This window comes from Malaclemys terrapin, chromosome 21 (genome assembly GCF_027887155.1).
Source record: "Malaclemys terrapin pileata isolate rMalTer1 chromosome 21, rMalTer1.hap1, whole genome shotgun sequence".
Lineage (NCBI taxonomy): Eukaryota > Metazoa > Chordata > Testudines > Emydidae > Malaclemys > Malaclemys terrapin.
The window spans coordinates 20,432,705-20,452,806 of NC_071525.1; the positions used below are offsets into that span (position 1 = coordinate 20,432,705).

Below are 20,102 nucleotides of genomic sequence, written 5' to 3' on the forward strand. Positions count from 1 at the left end.
CCAGGTACGACCCGAAGGGGAGTGCGGAAGTAGCCCGGGGGCAACCGACCCTAGTCTGACTGCAGCACTACCTGAGCCCATGTCAGTGGGTTGCGGCCGGGATCCCCCCTGACAGCAGCGGGTCTCATGCCGCTGCCGGGGCCCCGGGCTGGGATGCAGGGGAGTGGGAGGGCCTGCGTCCCCCCTGCCCCCCAACCCGTGGTTGGCCGTCTCCCCCTCTCCCCGGCCTGTGGAGGCCTGGACCTACTGCCACTACCCAGCTCCGGCCCGAGGGCCTGAGCACCTGACCCAGGGCCTGGCCTAACCATATTTGTTCCTGTTACCGCAAGGGCTGCCGAGGGAGACCCCGCGGCCAGACTAATTCCCCAACGTCAACTGTGTGCAGTGAGCCGGTGTGGCTCCCCGCCGCCGGCAGAGGGACGAGTCCCGGCAAACCCTTGTACAGGGAGAACCTTTTTCCTTTTACTGGGGTATTGGTTTTCATAACCATCTGTCCCCATGACGAGGGGCACTGGTAGGGATACTGGGAAACAGGAGTGTCTGAGGGAATGGCTTGTGTGACTTGTGGTTAGCCAGTGGGTGAGACCAAAGTCCTCTCTGGCTGGCTGGTTTGGTGCCTTAGAGGTGGAGAAACGCCAGCCTGGGGCTGTAACTGGCCTGTTCTGGGCGATTTGTCCTGAATTGACACTCTCAGAAGTGTCCCAGCACAGCCAGCATTGCATCGTTACACCCGGCTCAGCCCCGCTGTCCTCAGGTGCGACGCCCTCTAAAGGCCACAGGTTTGTGCCCGGGTCGGAGTGACCCTAAGTGCTGGGAAGTGGAAGCAGCAGGGCCTGGTCCCCGAGCCTCAGGCCCCTGATTACTTATAATAAAGGCCACGGTGCTGGCGCAATGGCAGATTCCCAGCCATTTTTAACTGCATAAGCCCCACAGCTCCCGTCCCAGTGTAGACGGACCCTGAGTGCGAATGGCGTGTGCTGTCCAGGGAGCTAACACAGCGCGGTACGAACTGCCTGGGCCGGGTCTGGCCCCCAGCTGCCGTCCCAGTGTAGACGGACCCTGAGTGCGAATGGCGTGTGCTGTCCAGGGAGCTAACGCAGCGCGGTACGAACTGCCTGGGCCGGGCCTGCCCCGGCACGGCCAGCGAGATCAAGGGGCGTTTGGCCCCAACCGCCTCAGGCCGGGCTGAGCATCCCACTAGGTGCCTAAAGCCCTTTGGCAATTTGCCCCCTCGGCCTGGTTGGGGGGGGGGGGGCTCAGCCCCCACAGCGCCTGTCGAGTCTGAAAATCAGCCCCAGTGTCTCAAGGGGAAAGGGGTCAGAGACGCCCCCGGCCGCCCGCAGTCCAGCAGCTGGGGTGAACCTACAACTTGCAAACACCACAACGGATGCTGTTATTTCATTGTGCCGGTAGATGCACACACACAGAGCAGGGCTCGGCCCCTCCAGCAGGGGGCGGCAGGGACACACACACACACACACACACACACACCCCTCAGCCGTGCAGAGCATTCAGTTAAAAGCGGATTTCTCGGCGGGCTCGGCAGTGCCCGCGCCCGGCTCTGCAGACAGAGCCCCTGGTGCACATTCGGGGTGTTCTGGTCAAAGCAGTTGGAGTTAAATGCCCAGACTCCGCCCCGCCCCCGCTCAGGAGTGGGCGTCCTGCTGTCTGACGCCCCCGCGGAGTCCCTGCCTGGGAGCGGGTGGAGAAAGGCAGGACAAGAACTGCCGGCTGGGGGTTAAAGCCAGACACGTTCCAGCTGGAAATAAGACCAATATATTTAACCAGGCGGTTGATTAGCCGCGGGAACACGCGCCCAGCGCTGGATCTTTGCAGGACCCCAGAGCCTGCCCGGCTGCCGTTCAGAAAGCTGCCGCTGCCCTTCTGGGCCCGTGCACTTTGTTTCTATTAAGAGGAGAAATCGAAGCTACGAGTCTGGTCTGTCCTTGGGTGCGATCCTGTGTCTTTACAACGAACTCCCACCCAGGCCTGGTGCCCGGCCCGCAGTGAAGACGTACAATAGTGGGCAGTTTCCTTGCTCAGACATCCCCAGCGTCTCTCTCCAGCCGGATCTGTGCCCAAGAAGCTGTCCCTTTGCTTCCCGCTTGGGGTCACGCTAGCTCGCCATTGCTTTTTTCCCTTTCTCCTAGATCTTCTACTCTAAACACTCACGGACACATCAGCCTGAAACCTCAGCCGCTGCCTTTGCAACCAGGGAAACTACTTGCCTTTAATTTTTGCTCTAGCCTCGCCTGTGGCCCAGTGCCTTGGACAATGGCTTCTCTAATTTCTGGCAATCTCACTCCATGAAGGGGCTTAATTGCTCCTTCCATTTAGCCTCTGATTCTAGAATCTTCTCCATATCGATATCTGTCTATGTCCGAGGGGATCTAATGCTGCAAAGCCTCATGGGACAGCTGCGTGGTTCCACTGGAGGAGAAAAATAGCCCCTCCGGCTCTCTTTTCTCAGATTTCCAGGTGGAGGGAGAGTGAGAGATGTCATTAATAAAGACACGGGGACAGGGCTGCTCCAAGCTCATGAAAACCTGTTTAATTCCTACCCGGGCTGCAGGGGGCAGCGTCTCCCGGCGCAGGGAGATACAGGCGTTGGGGAGTTTGTAGCCACCTGCCAGCCGCTCCCGTTACAGAGGGGGGGATAATGACCCAGCTCTCAGCATGCTGTGCCGGGGAAAGGAGACATCCCCACAGCTGCCTCTCCCTAGACACCCGGCAGCCCCGTCACAGCGCCGGCAGGGATAGGGCCCTGGGAGTGGGGCTGCATTTACACGGCCGTAGGGGCATGCAGGGAAATCAGAGCCGGTCGCTGGAGATCCCTGTGTTAACACTGTGTGTGTAGATAGCACCATCCACTCAGCACCTAACAAACACTTCGTCCTCCCCACCCAGAGGCAAGGTCCCCATTTCACAGAGGGGAAACTGAGGCACAGAACAGTGATGTGCCCAGCACAGAGTTACACAGAATTACAATGCAGGAGGTGGGCACAGAACCCAGATGTCCTGGCTCCAGCCCACCCGCTCTGACCACTAGACCCTGCTCCCCTCCCGGAGCTGGGGACAGAACCCAGGCGTCCTGTGATTTCCTTTTGCAGACAGCTCCGGGCCCTGTGTTAGTAGCTGTGGGATCTGGCAGATCACAGGAACTAGTCAGCAGAAGCTTAGTGCAGAGAAGCAGCGTTTGTGGGACCTGCCGTCGGGGGGGACCCCACAGGGGCCCGGCTACTTTCGTCTCTGGGTTTTACTCGGGTTACTCGTCCCCTTCCCCCGCTGGTGCCTGGATGTCAGAAAATTGGACACGCTGGCGATGGCTCTCAGCCCCTCCCCAATGGCGCCGAAAAGGTTTGACAGAAAGTCGGTCTTGCTGGCGGAGCTGATCTCCCGCCGGAGGCCCGAGATCTCGTCCTCCATCAGCCTGGCTTTCTCCGCGAAGCCCTTCTGCATCATGGCCTCCTGCTCCCTCAGCTTGCTCTCCAGCGCCCGCTCCGCCTCCTGCCGGGCACTGGCCAGCTCCTCCGCCACCTTGGCCTCCAGCTGCTTCACGTTCTCCTGGTGGCTGCGCTCCTGGTCCTTCATCAGCTGCTCCGTCTGCAGCTGCTTCTCCTCCGCCGCCTTCCGCTGCTGCTCCAGCATCTCAGCCTTCTGCTTCTCCTCTTTGGGGGGAAAGAAAGGGGGAAATAGAGGCACAACCCCTCCCCCAACCACCTGGAGCAGCCCCCGGGTACCACGCAAACCCGCACCCCCGACTCGGTTGGCATGAGATGGGGCGGGTAACTAGGCAGCCAGCCCCTGACACCAGCATCTCAGCATGGGACCTACCTAACCACGGCTCAAAGGGCAGTTTGGATGGGGACACACAGAGCCCCTGGCATGGGGGGCAGAGAGGGGCATTCAGAGCACCTGGCATGGGAGGAGGGGCAGGGGGTTGCAGGGAGTCTCTAAAATAAAGGGGGCTGGGAGGGGGCACCCGGGGAGTTTGCTGGGGGGGGGATGCAGGGAGTCCTGCATGGGTGCAATGAGTTTGGCCGACAGATGCTGCAGTGTGTGACCCTGGTATTATTTGCCGTCTGCATGGGTTACAGGGAGTCTCTAAAATAAAGGGGGCTGGGAGGGGGCACCCGGGGAGTTTGCTGGGGGGGAGGGTGGGGGATGCAGGGAGCTCCTGGTGGGTGCAATGAGTTTGGCCGACAGACGCTGCAGCGTGTGATCCTGGTATTATTTGCCGTCTGCATGGCCGTAGCACCCACGAGCTCCAGTCCCGGCCCAGGGCCCCGCGGCGCCAGGCGCTGCACAGACACGCTACAGCCACGGAAACTGGGTCTGCTGCAAAGAAAAGGGGGCAGGGGCTTGTTTGTGGGGTCTCACCGGCCACGTGCTTCTCCGCCTCCGTCAGCAGGTTGTCGGCCTTCAGCACGGCCTCCGCCTCGGCCTTCTTACCGGCCAGGAACTGCTCAAGAGTCTCCTCCGCCTGAGACCAGAGATGGCCAAGCGCTGGATTATTCATGAGCTCCAATCAATATGCTAATGAGCTCCCTCCTTTCTCAGGGGAGCAGGCCTCACAGGGGGACGTTTTTCCGCCTCGGGGCAAAATGTTCCCCCCATGAAGACGGAGGATCGCAGGAGCTGGAGTCGGGGTGGGGAGATGGGAACTGAGCTGCAGCACAGGGGCTGATCCCACCTCTCTGCCGCCTCATCCCCTCGGGGCTGGAAAATCAACGCTTTGGAGGGGGCTTCCCCACGGTGCGCCAGAGCCCCGGGCTAGAAAGCAAGTGACCGGGTCGAGAGGAGCTGCTGGCTCGCAAGGCAAACGCTGTCACCCGCTGGGGAATGTGGGTGTTTCTCTACGAGATCTGCTCTCGTTCAAACAGGAATCACTTCAGGGACGTCCTACGCCCGGTGCTGTGCAGGAGGTGGAACCCACTGATCACAGGGGCCCCTCGTGGGCTGAGAATCGATGAACCGCTGATGCATGTGGTGTCGTTTCACCCAGGGCCCGGTCTCTGTTCATACAGGGCCGGATACAAAGCCCATCGCAGCCAATGGAAAGATTTGGACTGGGCCCAGGCAGAGTGGGCCGGGATCCTGGGGGAATTTGCCCCTGGGGCTTTCCAGCTCCGTGACCAAGGGAGACCTTTCCAACTCCCCACGTGGGATCGGAGTCCATCACCATGGGCCACAGTGACTGCAGGTCACAATTTACCATGAAACACTCAGTGCCCTGGCGTGGGGCCCCCGGGCCGGGCACTTGGGCAGCTCAGCACCGGCGGGAGGGGGGCTGTGGGGGAGAAGCTGTGGGGGGCAGGAGAGCAGGGAGGGAGACTCACCCACAGACTCAGGGGAGCAGGCGGGTGGTGCGGGCGGCAGGAGCGCTGTGAACGCGGCCGGAGGACTCAGGACGACACGGGGCAGCCGTGCAGCCGGCTGGAGAGAAGCGGCGGTTTGAAGGGGAAACTGATGCTTCTCTCCGGCCGCCAGCTGTGCCCTGGGCTGCAGCCCCCAAAGCCCCCGCGTTCCGGGTGGCCCTGCCTGGCCGGGGGAGGCGGCTCCGAGAATCACAGCTAATGGGAGCTGCGGGGGCGCACGGAGCCACCTGCACCCCCCCACCAAACAGGAGCTGCCCCAGGTAAGCGCTCTGCACCCCAATCCCCTGCCCCATCCCACACCCTAACTCCCTCCCAGACCCCCACCCCCAGCCTGCTTCTGCCCCCTAACTCCCTCCCAGTCCCTGCACCCCCAACCCTGAGCCCCAGGAGGAGAATGGAGAAAAAAATGAAAAACGGGGGGGGGAGGGAGATAAGACACAATGCTCCCCCCACAGGGGGCCCCCCAAAAAATGAAGCTGAGCACAGGGCCCCACAAACTCTGAATCTGTCACTGATCAGACCCCGGTTCCCCCCTGGCCTTTCCCTGCTGTCACCCCTCTGCTTTGTCCTCAGCGAAGCGGGGAAGCCTGACTCAGCCACAGGGGTTTAGGCACCAGCTCTGCTGGGGTGGTACCAGCCCGAGCGGAATCCGGCTCCTTCTCCCGGAGCTGCAGTCACTGTTGTAGCTGCCAGGCTGAGACCGGGGGGCTAATTTCAGACACTCACCTTGACCCCTTTGTTGGGCTTGGCCCGGTAATTCTCCACCACCTGGGTCTGGTCCCTGTCGTAGGCCTGGTACCCGCCGGGCTGGGAGTAAAGCCCGGCGCTGAGTTTCTGCTGCATGGTGGCCGAGAGCTCCTCCAGCAGGGCGCGGCAGGTCTGCTCCGAAACGGCCTCGTTTTCTGCGAGGATGTCTGCGTATCGCTCCATGATCCCGGCCTGGGCACGGAAAGGGAGAAACCCCATCGCAGAGCTACGGCTGGGGCTGGATTCCAGTGCCCCCTGCATCCCCTGGCTGACGCCTGCGCCCGAGTGTGGGTCACTGGGCAGTCGGGGGATCAGCGGGTCAAAGGGTCATTGGCCAATCGGGGGAACAGGGGGCCAATGGTCCACTGGCCAATCAGAGGATAGGAGGGTCACAGATTCATTGGCGAATCGGAGGATTGGGGGAGCCAATGGTCCATTGGCCAATCGGTCACCTGGGGATTGGACAGTCCCTGGAGCAGGGACCAGGTTTCGGTCAGGTATCCGTACAGCGCAGGGCACAAAGGGGCCCTGACCCACCACTGGTGCCCGGCGGGCCCCCCGCAGTGCAGATCCATCCCCACAACGCTCCCCTTGCCGCTGGGCCCGGCCCGGGACGCCCCCACCTACCACCAGCTGCTTCTGGAACTCCTGCTCCTCGTCCTTGAAGGAGCGCTGCATGAAGAGCCGCAGGGCGTCCGCCTCGTGTGTCCCGTGCGCCGCCGAGAGCTCGGCCAGCTCCGCCGGCAGCCGCATCCCCCCCATCCCGGCCGCGTAGTGAGCCAGTGCCTCCCTGAGGGCCGCCTCGTTCTCGATGGAGGCCATGGCAGTCACCGCATTGTCCAGGCAGGGCACCCGCCCGCTGCGGATGGTGCCCACATAGCTCTGCACTAAGGAGCCGAACCCTGGGTGAGGGAAGGGGGAGGGGTAAGAGCTGGGGGGAGGAGACTGTACATTTGTACAGCACCTGGCACGCTGGGGAGTGTGTCCCAGATTCTCCTCTGTGCCCACCCCCGGGGAACAGAGGTTATTCTGGTCGCAGACCCCAGTCCCACGGGGCTCTTCTGGGATTCGAACTGCAAGAGCTCAGAACAAGCGTCCTCTGAGCAGAGCCAGGGCTCCGTAGCCGGGCCTGGAACGAGCTCCCCTCCACAGCAGGTCAGCCTGGGCGAGGGGCACCCGTCACACCCACCCACCGGTGGATTACGCCAGCACCGTCTCAGCAGTCGGCAGGGCTTGGCAGAGCTGGGACCGGGCTGGGGCCGTTTAACCGGCAGCTTGCCAAGGCGGCTGAGTGTCGGCATCTGGCCGAATCTGAAGCCGAGCGGCTCAAGGATCCCTGAATGCAGGAGAGGCCCCAGTTTCCATCCCTGCTACAGGCCAGGTGCGACCCACGGCAGAGTGTGTTACCGGTGCCCTCCCATGCCCATCCCCAGGGGATCCGAGCGGTCACAGCCCCGCTAGGGGACCCTCGTCTCTCTAGCTCCAGGGCTAACAGCTCCTGCTTGCAGGGTTCTGCTTTCACCCCTGGTGTTGGGCAAGAAGGAGGCCACCAGACAGGACAAAGGGAGAGGGACCAAGGACCCATGGGATCTCCCAGTGTCACAGATGGTTCAATTCTCCAACACCTACTAAATGCTCTCTGAAAATAGCCCCCTGCATGCAGGGGAAATTCCTCCCTCCTCGGGGCTGGGTTTCACTCGGCCGAAGAGGGCAGATCGGCCGGCAAAGCCACCGGCCTGCGTCTCCACAGAGCAGCCGCGGGGCTGACGTACTTCGCCCATTGACCGGAATCCCTCCTTTGACCGTCTTGACGTGGGAGCACTGGAAGACGTAGTCACAGAACCGGCGGGTCTGGTCCAGGAACTGCGGGTCCAGGGCACTGGTGGGTAGCGAATCCAGATGGCCCATCTCCTGCCGCGATGTCGGCTGGACAAACACAAAGCACTTGCGGGTGGGGAAGAAGTTGCGGATGCACTGACGCGGCAGGTTATAGTCCATCACCTTCTTGTTGTTGCCTGGAGAGCCAAGGAGAAGCAGGAGGTTACACCCAGCACTGCGCTAATAATGGAGTTTGGGGTCGTTGGCAGCTTCCAAATGTCAGGGGGAAATTTCAGGCTTAGGTCAGGTGGAAAATTAGAAGTTTTGGCAAATGAAAAGCTGAAAAAAAACCTACTTTGGGGCCAAAGGAAACGTGGTGTTTTCAACCCGGCCTTTTTTAAACACGTTTGGAGTTGGGACTTGGAATCAAATCAAATGGAGATTTTGGAACCAAACGTTATTTAAAACCAAAAGAAACAAAATCCAATGTTTTGGATTTTTTTATTATTTATTTTCCCCCCAACAGAACAAGTCAACAACCCCAACCAGAACCTGAGAACTGGCACCTTACTCGGCAGGTTTCACCAAACCCAGCTGGTCGGCCGTGACTACACACCTCTCCCAACCGCTGCGCAGGAGCTTCGGGGGTCACGGGCGCCCGGCGCTCGGGAGACGCGGAGACCTGCGCGTTATCCAGCGGTATGGCAGTGCTCAGCGGTAGACAACATAGAGTTAGGGTTGGGTTTGCGTGGGTAGGATATGTCGAGTTGGGAGGAGGCTTCCTGTGGGTAGGCCATGTGGAGTTAGGGTTAAGGTTTCTATGGGTTATGCCACTTAGGGTTAGAACGAGGGTTCCTAAGAATGGGGCTCCCTTCCCTAGGGTTAGGGTTTGTATGGGTTATGCCTCTTAGGGTTAGGGTTCCTACGGGTAGGGCTCCCTGCCCGACACTTACGGTTCCTATGGGTACAGATTCCTGCCCAAGGGTTACGGTTCCTATGGGTTATGCCACTGAGAGTTCGGGTTAGATTTCCCATGAGTAGAGAACTTGGAGTTAGGATTTGGGTTCCTATTGGGTAGGGCTCCCTGCTTTAGGGTCAGGGATGCTATAGGTAGGTCACTGCAGTTAGGGTACTTATGGGTAGAGCCCGCCGCCCTAGATTTAGGGTTTCTATGGTTAAGCCACTTGGAGTCAGGGTTAGGATTCTTATGGGTAGGCACCTAGAGTTGGTGTTTTGGTTCACATGGGTAGGACAGAGCGAGTTGGGATTAGGCCACTTAGAATTAGGTTAGGGGAGAGGGTTAGGGTTCCTAGGAATCGCGCTCCTCGCTCTTGGGTTTCATTTGGACCTGGCCAAGGAACGTTCACAGATGCGAGGGCCGAGAAGGGCCGTTCTGATCACGTCGCCCTATCGTCTCCCCTGGCGCCCCCACATCTGTCTATCCCCACCGCGTGTCTCTTACACCGTCAGCTCCTTGGAGCAGGGCCTGTATCTTTGTTCTGTTTGTGCAGCGCACTGGGCTCCTCGGCCTCGGTGACAGGGGCCGGGACGCCGGGGTAGATGGGCCCATGAGTCTGATCTCGGGGGCAGGGAGGAGGCAGGATACCAGGGGTGATGGGCCCCTCCCGCACACAGCGGACCCCAGCTCACCTTTCTTCAGGGCCAGCGCGTGCTCCAGGTACTGATCCTCCGTCACCAGCTGCTCCTCGATCCTCAGCTCCAGCGTGAAATCCCGCACGGCCCAGACGAAGCTGGGGAAGAAGCGGACGAACTCCGTGTCCTCCTCCGTGTCGTCCCCTCCCTGCGCCTTCACCTTGATGTGCTCCGTCAGCTCTGACACGAAGCTGGGCCGGGGGCTGAGGACTCAAACTGGGGTCAGGCCTGGGTGCTACCACCCAGCGTGGGACTGAATGGGGGGGATCCCAGCCCCACATCCCCCAAGGGCTACTCCCGGAACCCCCAGCCCCATGCCCCCCAGGCAAGGATACTGCAGCTGCTCCATGGCGTACTGGTCGATGGTCCCTTTGCTGTTGTAGACCAGGGTGCTGCTGAGAAGCACAGCCAGCGCGAAGATCCACACGTCGTTCTTGGTGTCGCCCTGGGCAGCGAAGGGGGGTTGGATCTGAAACACGAGCCTGGGTGCCCAGCACAGGGCCAGAGGGGGCTGCTCCGGGGCCGAGCGCACCGGCCTGGGCTGCCCAAACAGGGGCCCTCCAGTGGGATCAGGGAGGGGATCTCCCCTCTGGGGTTGGCCTGAAGGCGACACGCTGGATGTGTGCCCAATCTGGGCCCAGCCATCCCTGCCGGCTGGTGATACATTGGGGAGGGGCTGGAGCAGAGCCCCGAGGACGATTCGAGGTTCGAAGCCCTGCCCCACAGCGAGCCAGGCCAGGACTCCCACTGTTCAGCTGGGCCCAGGGCAGGCTCCGGGGCACCGTAATCCCCGTCTGTCTGGCCGGCCGGCCGTGGGGAGCAGAGATTTGCTCGGGGCGGGGAAGGGATGTGAGCCAGCGGCCGGGAGGTGAAGTGCGGCAAATTCAGCCTGGGAATCGGGCGCCGGTTTTGAGCAGGGAGGGGAATGGACCCTGGAGCAGCCGGCCCAGGGCCCGCGGGATTCTCCGTCCCCGGCAGTGTTGGAATCAAGGGGCTCCCTGGGCTGCCGACCGTCAGTCAATTCACGGACGGTCCGTGAGACAGAGCGAAAATTGGGCCTGTCCGTAAATCCATAAACACATTTCGATATTAACAAACACCCACCGGCTTTGCAGTGGGGCTGAGGAGCCCCTCCCCTTTGGCCCCAGGGCGAGGTCGTGCTGTGGGGCAGCCCCAGAGAGTCCACAATTCCTGGGGTGGGAGGGAATTCTCCTGGCCGGGATGGGGGGGGGGCAGCTCTTCGCTGCCGCCGGCTTTGAACACTTCTTCGGCGTCACTAGCACCGGCTCAGCAGCAACTTTGGGTGGGCGGGCGGGCGGGCGAACAGCAACCCCCTGCCAGGCTCCCCACGGCTGCGGGGGAGTTGGGGGTCGGGGTACAGCGGGCCAGGCCCAGCAGCCTCCCACAGGCTCCCCGCCGGTAAGTCACAGAGAGGCCGTCACTGGCTCTTTCTATTACGGGAGAAAGTTTCCGTAAAAAGATGGGGTCGTCCGTCAATTTTTTCTGTACCGTCCATAAAAATAATTTTCTGCAGTTGGCATCCCTGGCCAGAGGTGTCAGGACAGACAGGCCCCCCTGAGCCCCCCCTCAGCTCAGCTGAGACTGGATACACGGGGCGGGAGGGGGACGCCCCCACATCAGCACCTGCCCCCCGCCAGGCTCCAGGTCCGAGCTTGGGGGGGCAGTGGACCAGGGCAGCGGGGGAGGAGGGGCACCCCCAGTTGGGAGGAGTCACCTGGCTGCTCCACCTGCCCCCCCGCAGCTTGGTCCGTCCACCCCCTCCAGACACTGCCGCCCCTGCCTGGCTGCCCCTAGCCCCTTGGCAGGCCAGTGGGTGGGAGTCCCGGCAGGGCACCCCCTTGAGTATCGTACCCCAGGCCGGGACCCAGCCGCCCACCCCTTAGACCGGCCCTGGGGCCAGGCTAGACCGTCACAGGGTCCCTCTGGCCTTGGGGTCTCAGAACCTGCTCCCCAGGCAAGGGCCACGCGGCCCCTTTCTCCAGCCCCCTCCCGCCGCCCCCCACTCACCTTCTCCACGTCGCCCAGCCCCTCAGTGTCCAGCAGCACCAGGGTGTGGCCGTGCCGGCGGGGGTGGGGCAGGCACCACATCCAGATGCCCTTGGTGTGCGACTGCACCGTGGAGCCCAGCGAGAACCCTGGGGAGAGAGGAGACGGGGTAGAGACCCAGTGCCCGGGCACGCCTGCCCCCTCGCTCCCGGCTCCAGCCCGGGGCCCACGGGAAGGGGTCTGGGAAAGCTCTCACCTCTCTGCTTCCCGGCCAAGGAGTTCATGAGATACGACTTGCCGGTGCGGTACAGCCCCACGATGGCCACCACCACCACGGGCTGGGCCAAGCCGTGCAGGATATCCAGAGCTGCGGGGTTCACCTCCAGCTCCCCATCAGCGCCGTTCCCCACCAGGCACACAGGTCCCTCCATGGCTACGGGCTAAAGAGAGGGAGCAGCAGAGAGCCCTGCAGGAAGGACAGGAGGGTGTCAACAGCTGGTATCCAAGACGCTCTGCCCCAAAGGCGCACACAAAGGGAGCGTTTCTCCCAAATCCCACCCCCCCCAGCAACAAATGGCTCCAACCTCAGGTGCTATGCCTGGGCCAACTCATAGCTGGAATGAGCAGTGAAATAGGTCACGGTGTCATCATTAGGTTTCAGAGTTAACGTGCCAACACTAGAAACGAGGCAGTTCATGCCACTCACAGGGCTTTCAGCTCAGGCTCTCTGCACACTCAGGCAAAAAACCCTGTCTGGAAGAGATCACATTTGGAAATGTTTTCTTTGCAGCCACAAAGGCGGGCAGGGCAGGACTGGGAGCCCTGCGAATCTGTAGCCACCAAAACAATGAGGAGTTGAAGACTAACAGACATATTTGGGCTTAAGCTTTAGTGGGCAAAAAGCCCCTTCGCAGTCCTTGTGCTTCTTCCGTATGGTGGGGGGATCCCGGAGCCTGGGAGCGAGGCCAGAGCGACCCCAGAGCAGGCTAAACAGCACGTTGCCCCAGCAGCAGTGAGATGACAACACCCCGCAGGGCCCTGATCCGGTTGGGTTTCACACAGCTGGGGAGTGGGGCTGGGTTCCCTGCCCCCCTACCCCCATGTGTGCCAGCCTGGCCCGCTGCTTTAACTGTCCTCCGGTCTTTGCCCTGCCAGGACCTCCCTGGGGAACTCCCTAATGAGCGGGTGCGAGCTCCGTGCCCTGACAGGCTCCATACACAGCTCGGGGAGGGGAGAGGGGGCTGGGCGCCAGGACTCCTGGGTTCTCTCCCCAGCTCTGGGAGGGGAGTGGGGGCTGGTGGTTAGAGCAGGGGGGCTGGGAACCAGGACTCCTGGGTTCTCTCCCCAGCTCTGGGAGGGGAGTGGTGTCTAGTGGATGAGAGCGGGGGGCTGGGAGCCAGGGCTCCTGGGTTCTCTCCCCGGCTCTGGGAGGGGAGTTGGGGCTGGTGGTTAGAGCAGGGGGGCTGGGAGCCAGGACTCCTGGGTTCTCTCCCCGGCTCTGGGAGGGGAGTTGGGGCTGGTGGTTAGAGCACGGGGGCTGGGAGCCAGGACTCCTGGGTTCTCTCCCCAGCTCTGGGAGGGGAGTGGGGGCTGGTGGTTAGAGCAGGGGGGCTGGGAGCCAGGACTCCTGGGTTCGTTTCCCAGGGCCAGCAAGGCAGATATGTCCCGCAGGGGGTCTCTTACCAGGGGCTGGTCGCTCAGCCTGGAACCCGGCTGAATTCCGCGGGGGGGCAGCGTCTTTCCTGCCCGGTCACCAGCCCCAGCCCGTCTGGGAAATGAGAGGCGAAGTCACCCAGAGCCCAGCCCCGCTCAGCCGCTGCGTGACACTCGGCTCCTCCTCCGGCCGGGGCGGGACTCCTGGGTTCTCTCTTTGGCTGGGGGGGGGGGGGGGGGGGGGAGCGGTGCTTGGTGAGTTAGAGCAGGGGGTCGTGACACCCCCCCCCCCCCCCCCGCAGCACAAGTGGCCCAGCCCCGCCCTGCAGCTGCCGCCCCACATCCCGGGGCGGGGGACGAGCCGGGTCCGGCAGCTCCGATCCCTGAACGTGTCAGACTCCGATGGAAACCGAAAGCGGCCGGAGCCTTTCCCGGCACGGGGCTGATTCCGGGAAACCCGGCGGGGGCCGGAGGGGCGCGAGTCTCTCGGAGCTGGGGCCCGGCGGAGCCTGCAGCCGCCCAGCTGGGGGGCCGGTCCCGCGGGGCGCAGGGGCTGCGTCTCCATCCGAGGGTGTTTCACCCCGGGCTTGCCATGCCGGGTTTCCGGGCACGGAGGCAGCTGCTGGCAGTACAGAGGCCATGACACACAGCACAGCGGCCCGAGGGCACCCAGGGGAAGGCCTCACTGCAAAGCCTGCCGCTGCCCCCCTGCTTAGGGGGCAGAGCTGAGCCCCAGTGCGCCGGGAGTGGGGAGACGTGTCCAACCTCAGCTGCAGCCTCGGACCCCCCCCCCCTTGCCTCAGTTTCCCCATCTCCCCCCTCCAAAGTGCAAATCTTCCCTCCTCGGGGAATGAAATTCCAGATGAAACAGGAACCCACCGTCCTTGGCCTCTTGGGATCCCAGTGCTCCCCCGCCCCACCGAGCCCCCACCCCTGCAGCACAGCGACCGGGTCAGACCCTGCTCTCCACCCCCTCCCCCAGTGCCGACCTGGGGTGACCCCGCTGGCTCCCCCACCCCGGATCAACCCAGCCCCCACGTTAGCAGCCGTTCCCTTTGCTGCTCTCCCGGGTTACGGCCCCAGTGCCCTCTGCCCACAGCTGGCATCTGACCCAGACCAGCTGCCCTGGTGGATCCGAGCCCCAGGGGACAGGGGAGCAGCTGGGACCCACCTGCCCGGGGTGAGGGTGGCAGCCGCGCCCGGTGTCCACTCGGTCTCCCTCCCGCGCCGTCTGTCCAGCCGGCCGTGCGGCTTAGAGCCGGGCTTTCCCCACAGCTGGTTTGGAAACGGGACAAGTCAGATGGAAACAGAAAGGGCCGCGGCTGGGGCCGGTTTAACTGCTTCAGATTCAGGGACGGTGCAGGGATCCCGGGATCCGGTCTGACCCCCTGTGCGGCGCAGCCCCCAGCCCCTCGCCCAGCCCCCTGGACCAGCCCCGAATCGGGGGTTACGGACTCCAGGGACAGCAAATCCCCTAGTTCAACCCGCGAGTGCCCCTGCCCCACCATACAGGGGGAGGGTCCCACCCCACCCCCCAGGGTCGGTGCTGGCCCAATGCGGTGCTAGGGGGCACCGAGCTGCAGGAGTGGGGGCTGGGGGGGGGCACTGGGATCCCAGGAGGCCAAGGATGGTGGGTTCTTGTTTCATCAGGGGAGGGTCAGCCGGGGTCACCAGCTTGGAAAGACTCTCTCCCCCACCACCGGCTTTCCCGGAATCAGCCGGGTGCCAGGAACGGCTCCGGCTGCTTCGGTTTCCATCTGACTGGCGCATTCACGGGGTTTAGAGCAGCCAGACCCAGCTCGTCTCTCCCCCGCCTGCCCCCTCCCGGCCACGGTATGTGAGTCGCTACCACGGCCATTTCTCTGACACATTCGCTCCACCCGCTTGTCACGGAGTATCGGGGGACTCAGGGCCCTGCACCCCCGGCTTCCTGCGATTCACCATGACTCTCAGCCAGCCAGTAAAGCAGAAGGTTTATTTGGATGACAGGAATACAGTCCAAGACAGGTCTTGCAGGCACAGACAACAGGGACCCCCTCAGTTAGGTCCATCTTGGGGTCCCAGGGCATCCCAGCCCAGCCCCCCTTGGGAGGTCAGAGCCATCTCTGCCTCCCAGCCATCTCTCCAGCCTGCTTCCCCCACTCTCTTCAGCGACCCCTCCCACAGCCTTTGTTCAGTTTCCCGGGCCCCCGGAGTCACCTGACCTCCAACCCCCTCCTGGGTTCTCATGTTACAAGCTCAGGTATGTTCCCTCGGGCCGACTCCCATCCTCCGATGCAGACCATCCTAGTCACACTCCCCTGTCAGCATTCCCACACCCCAGCAAGAACAGTCCCAGTTCGTCACATCTCTCCCCCCTTCGAGACCGAACTGAGCAGGGTCACTTTAGCCAGTGACCTGGGGAAGTTCGAACCTACCCCCGTTCCCATGGATGCCCCCGCATCCCTCCAGTTCCTTGGTGGGAATTACACCAGGCCCCTTCAGTTTCACGCCCCCCCTTAGGTCGGGGTGCTTGATGGCACTCGCAGTTCGCATGTGGGAAGGTTTATGCGGCCTGTGCCCTTTTCCCACCCCCATACCTCTGGGGTTCCAACTGGGCTGTGGTCTTCTCCCAGCGCTCCAGTCTGGAGGTCTGTGCTTTGGGCTCTCTTGGTTTAGAGCCGCCCTTTTAACCTTGGCCACCCTCTGGAAAGGATCCTTTATGCTGGGCAAGGGTCCTAAAGCTGTTTTCCCCTTGTCCCAGGCCTTCCTCCCCCTCTGACAGGGGTCACAGGATGCGCAGTACTGTCGGACAGTAACAAAGACCCCAGGCCAGTAAAAGCTCCGTAGCAGCCTCTGCTGGGTACGCCAGGTTCCCTGGTGCCCTGAGAGGGGAATGTCATGGGCCCGGCACAGCAGCTGGCGGCGATACTTCTGGGGTACCACCAGCTGCCTCCTGATCCCCCCTGACTCCATTTTCCCTGGGGGAGCCCATTCTCGGTACAGGAACCCCTTCTCCCACAGGAACCTTTTCCGGCCACCTCGTCCCATGGTCTGTACCGCATTGAGGTCGGCCAGGTCCCTTATCTTCCGCAAGGAGGGATCTCTCTGCAACTCGGCCTGGAACTCAGCAGCTGAGACGGAGATGGCCACCTGCTCTTTCTCGCCCGCTGGGTCCGAAGCTGCAGCCTCCCTGAGCCGCGTCCCTGGGCGTTCCCTCCCCACCAGGTTAGGGTCCTGCGCCTCAGGCAAGGCACCCCCCCCAAGGCCATGGCGCAGGGCCCCTCGCCGGCTCTGACTGCGGGTCACAACCAGTGCCTTTTGGGGGTTGCTTGGCCAGTTCTCCAGGTCCCCCCCCATCAATACCTCAGTGGGTAAATACGGGTGTACCCCCACATCCTTGGGGCCCTCCTTGGCCCCCCACTTCAGGTGTACCCTTGCCACGGGCACTTTGACTGGTGTTCCGCCCACCCCCGTCAGGGTCAGGTAGGAGTTGGGCACCACCTGATCTGGGGCCACCACCTCGGGCCGGGCCAGCGTCACCTCTGCGCCCGTATCCCAGTATCCATTGACCTTCCTCCCATCCACCTCCAGGGGAACAAGGTACTCTCTCCGGAGGGACAGCCCCGCGCCCACCATATAAACCAAAAGCCCTGAGTCTGGGGCATCCAGGCCCCTAAAGGAGCTGGCCTGGGGCCCTTCTCTCTCTTGAGCAGTTGATAAGCTGCCAGCCCCTCTTGCGTGAGAAGCCTGCCCCTCGTCCGTCTGGGCCTCTACCAAGTTAACCCTATGCGGGTTCGGTCTGCTCAGTCTGTCCTTGAGCTTGGGGCACTGGGCCCGAACGTGGCCTCTTCGGCCGCAGTAATAGCAGCTCATGTCCTGTGGGTCCCCTCGAGCCGGTCGGTTGTCCCTGACGCTGGGCATTCCCCGTGGGAGGGGATTCCCCATATTCCCCCTTTGGGAGGTCCCAGGGTGACTCTCTCTCTGCATCGCGGCGGGCCTGTTCCTTTGGGGCTCCTCCCTGCCACCCCCTGACCGGCTCTTTACAAACTCATCAGCCAGCTGCCCGGCGTGTCGCGGGTTCTCTGGCTTTCTGTCCACCAACCACAGCCTCAGGTCGGATGGGCACCGCTCATACAGTTGCTCCAGTACCAGCAGTTTGACCAGGTCCTCCTTCGTCTGGGCCCCACCAGCCCACTTGCTGGCGTATCCTTCCATGCGGACGGCTAGTTGCAGATATGAGATCTCAGGGGTTTTATCCTGACTCCGGAACCTTTCCCGGTACATCTCAGGAGTCAGCCCAAACTCACGTAGCAGGGCCTTTTTGAATAGTTCGTAGTCCCCTTTCTCTGCCTCTTCCAGTTGGCGGTACAATGCCACGGATTTGGGGTCCAGTAAGGGGGTAAGGACCCGGAGTCTGTCCGCGGGATCAACCCGGTGCAGCTCGCAGGCCGTCTCAAAGGCCTCCAGGAAGTCATCCATGTCCTCCCCCTCCTTGTATGGGGCCATGATGCACTTATCAAAGCTCCGTGCAGTCCTGGGTCCACCCTCACTCACCGCAGCCGGGGGTTCGCTGCCCTTCAATCTCGCCAGTTCCAGGTCATGCTGACGCTGTCTCTCATTCTCCTCCCGTTCATGCTGTCTCTGTCTCTCTTTCTCCTCCCGTTCACGCTGATGCTGTCTCTCTTTCTCCTCCCGTTCATGCTGTCTCTGTTGTTCACGATCCTCCAGCTCTCTCAGTTTTAGCTCTTTCTCCCATTCCAGCCAGTTCCGCTCCACGGATGCCGAACGTCGCCGGGAGGATCCTCTGCTGGCCGGCGAGCTTCGCCGGGGGGATCCCCTGCTGGCCGGGGGGGTCACGGCGCCTTCGGTATTTGCTGGGCTCCTCCCCACCCTTCCCCTAGGCATAGGAAGGAGGGGTCTCAGGAAGCCCTCAGCAGCCGGCTGACCACTCCCAGCTGGGACAGACACTGGTGCCTGCGCTGCATTTGCCAGGCTGCTTCCCTGAGACACAGGGATCAGTTCATTCGCGCGATCTTCCGCCTCCAGCTGGGCAATGAGCTGTTCTTTGGTGAGCCTCCCAATGCGCAGCCGCCTCTGCTTGCACAGCTCCACCAGGTCGCTCTTAAGCCGCTTGGCATACATCTTCCTGCTGGCCACTCACCGGCCTGTGTGCTCACAGCTCCCCACAGTTCCCAGGGGGCCCCCTAGTGCAGCGAACGGGACTAGGGGGAAGTGTTCACATGCCAGGCGAACCAGGGGCCACCCAATGAAAGCAGCCCCCAGACCCCAGACCCACCCTCAGGTGCATCGGCCAGGGCAGGTGGGGGGCCCGGGACTCACCCCAGCAGCTCTGGCTTCTGGCCTGGTCAGGGGGCAGGGTGTCGGGGGGGAAAAGAGGAGCAGGGACAGAGCCCTGGAGGGGGCCGGACCTCATGGCCCCCCCACTTCTACCAAGTTCCGGCCCCCTGGATCCTGCCCTCTTAGGGTCATTAGAGCGATGGGTAGCGCCGGGACCGGAGAGAGAAGGGCCCCAGGCCAGCTTCTCTGGGGGGCCAGATGCTCCAGACTCAGGGTTTTTGGTTTATACGGTAGGCGCGGGGCTGTCCCTCCGGAGAGAGTACCTTGTTCCCCTGGAGGTGGATGGGAGGAAGGTCAATGGATACTGGGATACGGGCGCAGAGGTGACGCTGGCCCGGCCCGAGGTGGTGGCCCCAGATCAGGTGGTGCCCAACTCCTACCTGACCCTGACGGGGGTGGGCGGAACACCAGTCAAAGTGCCCGTGGCAAGGGTACACCTGAAGTGGGGGGCCAAGGAGGGCCCCAAGGATGTGGGGGTACACCCGTATTTACCCACTGAGGTATTGATGGGGGGGGACCTGGAGAACTGGCCAAGCAACCCCCAAAAGGCACTGGTTGTGACCCGCAGTCAGAGCCGGCGAGGGGCCCTGCGCCATGGCCTTGGGGGGGGTGCCTTGCCTGAGGCGCAGGACCCTAACCTGGTGGGGAGGGAACGCCCAGGGACGCGGCTCAGGGAGGCTGCAGCTTCGGACCCAGCGGGCGAGAAAGAGCAGGTGGCCATCCCCGTCTCAGCTGCTGAGTTCCAGGCCGAGTTGCAGAGAGATCCCTCCTTGCGGAAGATAAGGGACCTGGCCGACCTCAATGCGGTACAGACCATGGGACGAGGTGGCCGGAAAAGGTTCCTGTGGGAGAAGGGGTTCCTGTACCGAGAATGGGCTCCCCCAGGGAAAATGGAGTCAGGGGGGATCAGGAGGCAGCTGGTGGTACCCCAGAAGTATCGCCGCCAGCTGCTGTGCCGGGCCCATGACATTCCCCTCTCAGGGCACCAGGGAACCTGGCGTACCCAGCAGAGGCTGCTACGGAGCTTTTACTGGCCTGGGGTCTTTGTTACTGTCCGACAGTACTGCGCATCCTGTGACCCCTGTCAGAGGGGGAGGAAGGCCTGGGACAAGGGGAAAACAGCTTTAGGACCCTTGCCCAGCATAAAGGATCCTTTCCAGAGGGTGGCCAAGGTTAAAAGGGCGGCTCTAAACCAAGAGAGCCCAAAGCACAGACCTCCAGACTGGAGCGCTGGGAGAAGACCACAGCCCAGTTGGAACCCCAGAGGTATGGGGGTGGGAAAAGGGCACAGGCCGCATAAACCTTCCCACATGCGAACTGCGAGTGCCATCAAGCACCCCGACCTAAGGGGGGGCGTGAAACTGAAGGGGCCTGGTGTAATTCCCACCAAGGAACTGGAGGGATGCGGGGGCATCCATGGGAACGGGGGTAGGTTCGAACTTCCCCAGGTCACTGGCTAAAGTGACCCTGCTCAGTTCGGTCTCGAAGGGGGGAGAGATGTGACGA

At 62.5% G+C, this 20,102-nt stretch overlaps 1 protein-coding gene across 3 annotated transcripts; it reads right to left on the reverse strand.

The window, feature by feature from the left end:
- Positions 1–2,529: 2,529 nt before the first annotated feature.
- Positions 2,530–14,460, reverse strand: LOC128827482 (guanylate-binding protein 1-like). Of its 3 annotated transcripts, XM_054011381.1 has the most exons (11): positions 14,428–14,460; positions 13,287–13,371; positions 11,860–12,069; positions 11,625–11,752; positions 9,932–10,041; positions 9,594–9,787; positions 7,898–8,140; positions 6,753–7,027; positions 6,105–6,317; positions 4,381–4,483; positions 2,530–3,668 (listed from the first exon to the last, which is right to left on the reverse strand). In XM_054011381.1, the coding sequence occupies exons 3-11, from the start codon at positions 12,032–12,034 to the stop codon at positions 3,238–3,240; spliced, it is 1,872 nt and encodes a 623-aa protein (XP_053867356.1). In that variant the 5' UTR covers positions 12,035–12,069; positions 13,287–13,371; positions 14,428–14,460; the 3' UTR covers positions 2,530–3,237. The 3 variants fall into 3 exon arrangements, with proteins under 3 accessions (XP_053867356.1, XP_053867358.1, XP_053867359.1); XM_054011383.1 differs by lacking the exon at positions 14,428–14,460 and having other exon boundaries at positions 13,287–13,382; XM_054011384.1 differs by lacking the exons at positions 13,287–13,371; positions 14,428–14,460 and adding an exon at positions 12,188–12,334.
- Positions 14,461–20,102: the final 5,642 nt, after the last annotated feature.

Excerpts from the sequence above, each read along its gene's own strand:
- LOC128827482 (XM_054011381.1), bottom strand. The coding sequence starts at position 12,034 with ATGGAGGGACCTGTGTGCCTGGTGGGGAACGGCGCTGATGGGGAGCTG. Across the intron at positions 11,753-11,859 it reads CTTGGCCGGGAAGCAGAGAG|GGTTCTCGCTGGGCTCCACG; the intron begins GTGAGAGCTTTC and ends CTCTCTCCCCAG. Across the intron at positions 10,042-11,624 it reads GGCTGGGCGACGTGGAGAAG|GGCGACACCAAGAACGACGT; the intron begins GTGAGTGGGGGG and ends TTCGCTGCCCAG.